This window comes from Geospiza fortis, unplaced genomic scaffold (assembly GCF_000277835.1).
Source record: "Geospiza fortis unplaced genomic scaffold, GeoFor_1.0 scaffold412, whole genome shotgun sequence".
Taxonomy (NCBI): domain Eukaryota; kingdom Metazoa; phylum Chordata; class Aves; order Passeriformes; family Thraupidae; genus Geospiza; species Geospiza fortis.
In genome coordinates this window covers 524,108-531,986 of record NW_005054504.1, presented here as the reverse complement: position 1 = coordinate 531,986, position 7,879 = coordinate 524,108, and the positions used below count along the sequence as shown (strand labels likewise).

The window sequence follows — 7,879 nt, the reverse complement described above, 5'->3', positions numbered from 1 at the left end:
CTGAATTCTCAACTGGTGAAACTGAAATAATTTTTAACAGTGTGTTTCTGGACTGAAGAAATAGGGAAAAATTCTGTCCTTTGAGTTTCCAGGCTTGAAATGCTGCTCAGCCCAGGGAAGATGCACCCCTGGCTTACACTCAGGCAGTTTGATTTGTGTGGGTGGTAGAATTGGTGCTGGTGAGTAATATTTTGTTGTGTAACATTCAGATCAGAATCCAGAAGTCAGGATTCCTTCAAGGCCTGGAGGGCTACTTGTGCCCAGAACTGGGCATTTCTCTCACTACAGTGATCCAAAAGCATCACAAACCACTTTAAGTCCCTAAGTGTGCTTTCTCTTTCAGGTTTAAACGAGCTGTCCTTTGACCCTGCCAGCAGCGAGTCCCTGGGGCTGGGCAGCACCGCTGGCCCGCGGCTGTCGGACAGCCCGGCTGAGGATGGAAGTGGCCCGGGAAAGAGGAAGAGGAGCAGCATTCCCCCAGGTGAGCTGCTCCCAGCTCCTGCTGCTCCCAGCTCCATTGCTGGCAGGACTCAAGGGTTCTGTGAAGGGTGGCCTGGATCCAGGGCTGGGGCTGTGCAGGGTGGGCAGGGGGAGCTGTGTGCTGCTGCAGCCCCACCGCTGTGCCTGGAGCCAGGCTTGGACTGTGGGGTCTCCCCAAGGGGTATGTAGTGATAGAAGAGTGGGGAGTGGCCTCCCACTGCCAGGGGGCAGGGATGGATGGGATATTGGGAGGGAATTGTTCTTTGTGAGGGTGGGTAGGCCCTGGCACAGGGCAGCTGTGGCTGCTCCATCCCTGGCAGTGTCCAAGGCCACGTTGGGTGAGGCTTGGAGCAGCCTGGAACAGTGGAAGGTGTCCCTGCCCATGGCAGGGGTTGGAATGGGATGGTTTTTCATGTCCCTTCCAACCCAAACCCTTCTGTGATTCTCTATACTTGTCCAAATAGATGTATTTTCCTAATTGAACAGAATCTCAAGATTAAAATCATGACCTTAATTAAAAGCAGGATAAGACCCCTCAGGCTGAATGACTGGAGACATTCACATTTAAGATAATGTCATAAAAACAAAGTGTTAAAAGAACTGTATGATATTGTAATGTCAGATCAAGGAGTCTTGCAAGGAAAACTTCCTAGATGCCAGCTTCAGGATTTCTCACAGAGCATTGGGAAAAAAGGGAACACAGAATAATGCCTTTGCAGATTATATTGTGGCTGAAAACTGCAACCCCACCAGTGTGACTGGGGAAATGTGGCACTTGCTTGTGCTATGGAGGTGGGATGTTACAGCATGCACAGAGCAGTCTGTGGGAATGAGGTGGGAACTTCCCTAGGGAGGTTCCAGGTGCAGAAGGGAAGGATGAGGCTGCACCTGAGGCAGAAGGTGTAGGATTGATCATGGGTAGCATGGTTGGGACAGATGGAGACGAGAGATCTCTGCAGCCAGGTCAGGAACTTGGGGTTTATTGCAAAGGGCCTGGGTGCAGGGCCCTGCTGGGAGCTGCCAGGCACAGCTCAGAGCAGGCCTGAGAGAGGAGAGGGGGAGAGAGGATGGGAGGGTAAGAGAGTAAAAGTGTAAGAGAGTAAGAGTGTAAAAGGCACGAGCTAAGAGACAAGAGCTTAGAGAGCAAAGCTCTCATTACAATACAATAAATCTTCTTCTGTGTTGAATTCTCTAATTCTCACTAACCAATCTAGTACAATATACAAATCCTATAGCATTTACATACAGCCTATAAGAATCACTACATTACCACACTGTGTTACATTTTAAACCCTAAAACCTCCTCTTTGGGCCCCTTCTGCCAAGCTGGCAGGGACTGCTCTGACCCTTGGGCCTGTCTGCAAGCAGAGGGGATTTTTTCATCAAAAGGGGATTACCTTTAGTCGGCCACACCGTTGTTTTCCAGTTGGTCAGTAACTAAAGGATCTCAAAGCTTGCTTTCATTTCAATCTTGCTTATAGTTTCAATATTCTCAAAATCTTTTGCCAGACAATCATATTTGTAAGGCTTTCCTGTTTCATCTTCCCCAACAAGAAAGAAGGTGATGTGCAAAGCCCTCAGCTGCAGAAAGAGAGGGTGAAATGCAGCTGTTTCCCTGGACAGTTAAAAGTCCTTGAAGGAGAATCAGGGACTTTACAGCACAGTTCAAGGATGGTTTTGAAGAGCTGACAGAGCACTTCAGTGGCAGTGGGAGGATCCTGCTGGGACAGCTCCCTTCAGTTCAGTGCAGTCTGACAGTTTATACCTGCTGGATGTGTCCTTTGTTCCTAAATCTCTTGTGAGGAATCAGTGTCTCCTTACCCTTAATCAGTGCTCCTTCAAGGTCCCTTAGAGCTGTTAATTGCAGTGGATGAACCATAACTGAGGTGCTTTAAGGCGTTTTCCAGGACCCAGCTGCTCCAGACTCACAGCACTGGTGGTTTTTTTTTTACTGTCTCTTCCCTGCGAGTGGGTTTAGTTCTGGTTTTGGGTGCTGACACTGCAGAGCCTAGCTGGGCAGAGCTGAGATCTGCTCTAAGCCCTTAATCACTTTTATGTTCCTCTCAACAGATGGTGGCAGAAATCTGAGCCTGGACTCCATTCTGATGGGATTGCCAATGTCCGACCCGACTGCCTGGGCCACCGCCATGAACAACCTGGGCATGGCTCCCATGGGCATGACAGGACAGCCCCTCCTGCCTGGTGAGCTGAGCCTTCACAGCTCTGTGGGAACAGCCTGTTGCGCTGTGGCTGGGTAGACACCCACCATGTACACACTGACCTGTGTTTGAAATGCATTCATGCTGCAAGTGATCTATTTAGAGACCTGAATTGAGAGGACATGAGAATACATGTATTTTGATGGAAATAATAGTTTTTGTGGGGTACCGCTAGGTATCCTGCAGTGGTGCAGGAGGATGTCACACAGAGGTCAGGAAACCAGTGGTATCCAGGAGCATGTTACTCTAAACTGAACTGCAGTGGCTGGTAAGAAAGGGAAGAAGATGAAGAGGAAAGCAACAGGGTAGCAAAATGGATAGGGCAGAAATTAATGGAGAATTCTGGTCCAGAAATGACCATCTTGTAGTGTGAAATACATGTGCATGACTGAGTCATCTTGTACTGGATGAAAGAGCTCCTGCAGGAACAGAGCTGAGCTGTGCCTGGTTTCCCAGCAGTGCAGGATGCTGGACATCAAAGTCCTGAATGGAACTGACTGTTCCAGTGCTTTGCTGCACTAAGAAGGATGTTTTCCCTGCCATAAGACCTGTCTGCTCACCTGGGGAGGGAATGTCTGTGTTGGCAGACAGCACAACCTTCTCTCCTCCAGTTTGAACAGCCCCAACTCTCTCCACAGTAATAGAGTTCTCTCCTGTTCCCAAGGCCTTGTTTCACATTTGGCTTTGCTGTGGAGATGCTGTTTCTGTGTCATTCTCCTACTGACATTCTTCCATGAAGGAAAAATCAACACAGGCCTATCCCATGGATAAGGATACAAGTCCCATGTAGTCCTACATCCATGTTTCACAGTTGGAACAGGAAGGTTTCTTGTTCCTTCCTCCAAAAACGCCGGTTGGTGGCAGAGGATTGGCCTCAGATGTGTGGTTTTGCTGTGATTGTGTTTCAAAGTACCAAGGAAATGGCAGGTTCTTAGCTGCTGCAATTGCTGCACTTGTCTGCTTGGTGAGATGATGCCCTAAATCCCAGCACCATTTACATTGGAAAAGACCTCCACATCGAGTCCAACCTGTGACTGATCCCCACCTTGTCAACAGCTCAGAGCCCTGAGTGCCACATCCTTGGATACCTCCAGGGATGGGGCTTCCACTCCTTCCAATGCCTGGCAACCTTTTCCATGTACAAATTCTTCCTGATGCCCTTAAGCCTGTGTCACAACTGTCTGTGCTGCTGAACTACTTAATGCAACCAAACTGGGTCAGGTTTTCCACTGTTTCCATATGTCACAGGTGTCTTTTTGTGGACAGACCTCTCTGGGAAGGGTTGGACATTAGATGGGAGCCAGTGTCTACAGAGGAGAGAAGGAAACAATTTATTTTAACAGAGAAAAGTTACATGACTGTGGCAACGAGCAATGAAATAGTTTTAAAACATTATTTTAAGGGCGCAGATCTAAAGTTTGATGTTGGCATGCTGCTGATTTTCACCGGCACGCGTGGGAGTGTTCCCCATTTGCTGTCAGAGCTCACAGTCACTGTATGACTCTACCCCCCACGCTTGACTCCCTTATTCTCTCCCCCATTTAGATTTTGATCCTGCTCTTGGAATGATGACTGGAATCCCTCCAATCAACCCCATGATGCCAGGCCTGGGGATTGTCCCACCTCCCATCCCTCCGGACATGCCGGCTGTGAAGGAGATCATCCACTGCAAGAGCTGCACTCTCTTCCCACCTAACCCACGTAACTGTCTCCTTGTGCTTTGTCTCTATAGGGTATCCCTTTGTTTATCTAAACCCACGTGTGTGTGTGAGAAAAGGGCCATTCCTGGGACTCACTGCTGGCAAGAGGGTGACAGAGCAACAGGAAAAGCCTGGTCTTGTCACTGTTTGCCATTTTCAGAAATAGCCTTTTCAGCTGCTAGATTTATAAGGTCTGGGGAAGAAGCCATTCCAGTCACTGAGTGTTTGAAGTCCTCATGGTTTGATTCTCGTGTGCAGTGTGAGGTGTAGCTCAAGCACACAAGTCTGGAGTGTGTGCAGTTGCAGCACAAAGAATCTCCTGAGTATGTTTTTTATGTGTTATTTACATTAGGACAGTTTTTTAAGCTGTGATTTTGAGGCACCTTCCACGATGAAGTTGGGAGCTCCTGGTGCTGCTTATGTTCTTTGACAGCAGCTTAGTGAACCTTCTGCACTCAGGAGAGTGTTTGGAGGGCTCTAGATTCCCAAGATCTTCTTTTTGCAAACATGCTGGTGAATGTGCTTATTTTTATCCAGCACCTCAGCAGTGCTATGGATCCACTCCGTAAATCTGAGTGTGGCATAGCCAGGAGTGTGTTGGGAGGAAGCCAGGAAGGTGTGGTCATCTCTCAGGAGAGAGGAGCAGGTGGAAGGAGTGTGTTCTGGCAACCCAAAACCTGACCTGCTCTGCTTTCTCTCTTCAGATCTTCCCCCTCCAGCCACGAGAGAGAGGCCCCCAGGGTGCAAGACAGTGTTTGTTGGAGGCCTGCCGGAAAACGGGACGGAGCAGATCATCATGGAGGTGTTTGAGCAGTGTGGGGAGGTCATAGCTATCCGCAAGAGCAAGAAGAACTTCTGCCACATCCGCTTTGCTGAGGAGTTCATGGTGGACAAGGCACTTTACCTGTCTGGTGGGTGTGTTTGGCTCAGAGGGAAGCTTAAAATTCTGGGACAGACTGTGGTGGTATGTTATAGGCAGAACAATAGAATTGGGGCAGATTTCTCTGATGCTGTGTCAGTTTGCCTTCTGCTGCCATTGCATTTCTGCTTAAATATATGAAAACAGCTCTTGAGAGGAAAGGCAGCAGTGCTTTGTCACCTGAAAATGTTTACAAAACACTGGGCTGAGGTGCAGAGTCTATTTTCATCTTACATGGATAAGTATCCAGCTAATTCTGTATATAGTGCCTAAAAAATGGACATTTGCTCCTAATTTGCTGACTGGTGGACTGGACTTACTTGGCTGGTTGGTTTGCCTTAGTGGAGTTTTATTTGGCTGGTTGGCTTGTCCTGGTGGGGTTTTATTTGGCTGGTTGGCTTGTCCTGGTGGGGTTTTATTTGGCTGGTTGGCTTGTCCTGGTGGGGTTTTATTTGGCTGGTTGGCTCGTCCTGGTGGGTTTTTTTTCCCTGTTAGCCAAACCCTCTGGGCTCCTTTAGCCATGGGAGCCTCAGGTAAGTCCCCTGCCCTACTGACCAGGCTCCCTCCTGCCAGGCTACCGCATCCGGCTGGGCTCCAGCACGGACAAGAAGGACACGGGGCGGCTGCACGTGGACTTTGCGCAGGCGCGGGATGACCTGTACGAGTGGGAGTGCAAGCAGCGCATGCTGGCGCGCGAGGAGCGGCACCGGCGCCGCCTGGCCGAGGAGCGCTTCCGCCCGCCCTCCCCGCCCCCCGTCGTCCACTACTCCGACCACGAGTGCAGCGTGGTGGCCGAGAAGCTCAAAGGTGAGAGGGGCTGGATGGGGAGAGCTCTGTCTTCTCCAGGGGTCAGCACACAGCAGCTCTGCCGCCATCTTCCTTCTTTTGTCAAAAACCCCCTTGTCTTGGTTTGGAAAGCCAGGAGTCTGCTAAGGAAGGCAGGAGCCTCCCCTGAAATGGAGAATGTAAACCCCTCCCACCCCTCCGAATTGCTATAAATTTAAAATTAAGGGGCTCTCAGGCAAAAAATATGGGAGCAGGAAATAACAGTTCTTTAATAGGGAAGAAAAAGAAGAGGATAAAATAAATAATGCAGTAAACTAAAACAACACTGACAGAGTCAGAACCCAACCTGACACCCTGTGGGTCAGGGTGTTGGCAGCAGTCCCATTGGAATTGTGGCTGCAGCCCTCCTGCAGTGTCAGGGGTGGTTCTGCTGGAGCAGGGATCCTGTAGAGAAGGATGTATTCTTCCTTCGAAGATCCAGTGGAAGAAGTGGCAGCTGCTGTTCCTCTGGGGCATCCAGGGGAGAAAGCCGTGCTGGTGTCTCAAAACCCCTGGATTATATCTGGGTAGCAATGCTTGGCTCCTCCCTCTGGGCTCACATCTCACAATGGGATGTTACAGTTCTTATCAGCCATGCAGTGACATTCAATAGCTGTTATCAGCAGATGTCCCCTCCCGAGGGAGGTGTGAATGTGGTCACTCAAAGAGAGAGGTAAGGCAAACTGCCCACTTGACAAAAGACAACTGGCGTACAGATGGTAATAGAATACATCTTGCCTTGCAATCTGGAACACCCCTGCGCTTGAGTCATGATTGTGGAATCTCAGGATGGGAGAGGACCTGAAGGCTCACCTGGCCTGACCTTTCTTGGCAGAAGCATGGTCTAGACCAGATGGCCCAACACTCTGCCCAACCTAGTCTTGAAAGCCTCTGGTACTGGGGAGTCCAGCACTTTGACAATGCTGCTGTTGTGAAAAGTTGTCTCCAGGAGTACCCATTCCCCCTCATCCTTTCCACACGCCTCTCTTGTGAAAGAGGAGTTTCCATCTTCATAGCCCTCCCCAGGACTCAGTGATGAGGTCTCCCTTAAATCTTATTTTCCCAAGGCTGAACAAACCTGTTGAGTGCAGGAAACTTGTGCAAATCAAAACTGTTCAGTACAAGTTTCTTCCACATAATTTTGGTTGGAAGGACTAATGTAAGACCTTCTTGGAAGCCTGAGATTCATGTGTGGTCTGATGATTTTGGAGCTGGAGGTCGTCTCCTTTCACAAAAGGTTCCATCTCAGTAGATGTGATGTTTTCCAGTAAGTTTCTAGTGCTTGTTCCTCCTCTTGCTGCACCTCAGCAGGTGATTTGCTCATCAGCTTGGTGCTGGACTTGCCTTCCTTTGTACGCCACGTGTTCAGATCCTTCCCTGCTCCCAGGAGTTGTGATGAGTCACCTGAAGGATGCTGACCTTTGAAGGAGCAGTTCAGCTCTGAGGAAAGGACCTGAAAGCTGCCCAGGCCACCCCAGAGCTGTGGTGTAAAGTTGTCCTTTCTTCCTGCAGATGACACCAAGTTCTCGGAAGCCATCCAGACCTTGCTGACCTGGATAGAACGCGGGGAAGTGAACAGGAGAACTGCCAACAACTTCTACTCCATGATCCAGTCAGCCAACAGCCACATACGCAGGCTCATCAACGAGAAGGCAGCTCACGAGAAGGAGATGGAAGAAGCTAAAGAGAAGTTCAAACTGGCTCTCTCAGGGATCCTGGTGCAGTGTGAGTAGAGT

The 7,879-nt window shown here is 49.5% G+C and overlaps 1 protein-coding gene across 1 annotated transcript in view; it reads left to right on the top strand.

The window, feature by feature from the left end:
• The first annotated feature begins 349 nt into the window (after positions 1 to 349).
• The window catches only part of ENOX2 (ecto-NOX disulfide-thiol exchanger 2), an 18,477-nt gene continuing 10,947 nt past the window's right edge, over positions 350 to 7,879 (top strand). The window contains exons 1-6 of the mRNA XM_031063433.1: positions 350 to 481; positions 2,551 to 2,682; positions 4,245 to 4,400; positions 5,104 to 5,310; positions 5,892 to 6,125; positions 7,656 to 7,868. Of these exons, the coding sequence (XP_030919293.1) occupies positions 2,586 to 2,682; positions 4,245 to 4,400; positions 5,104 to 5,310; positions 5,892 to 6,125; positions 7,656 to 7,868 (907 nt within the window). The 5' untranslated portion in view covers positions 350 to 481; positions 2,551 to 2,585. The remainder of the gene's footprint in view (positions 482 to 2,550; positions 2,683 to 4,244; positions 4,401 to 5,103; positions 5,311 to 5,891; positions 6,126 to 7,655; positions 7,869 to 7,879) is intronic.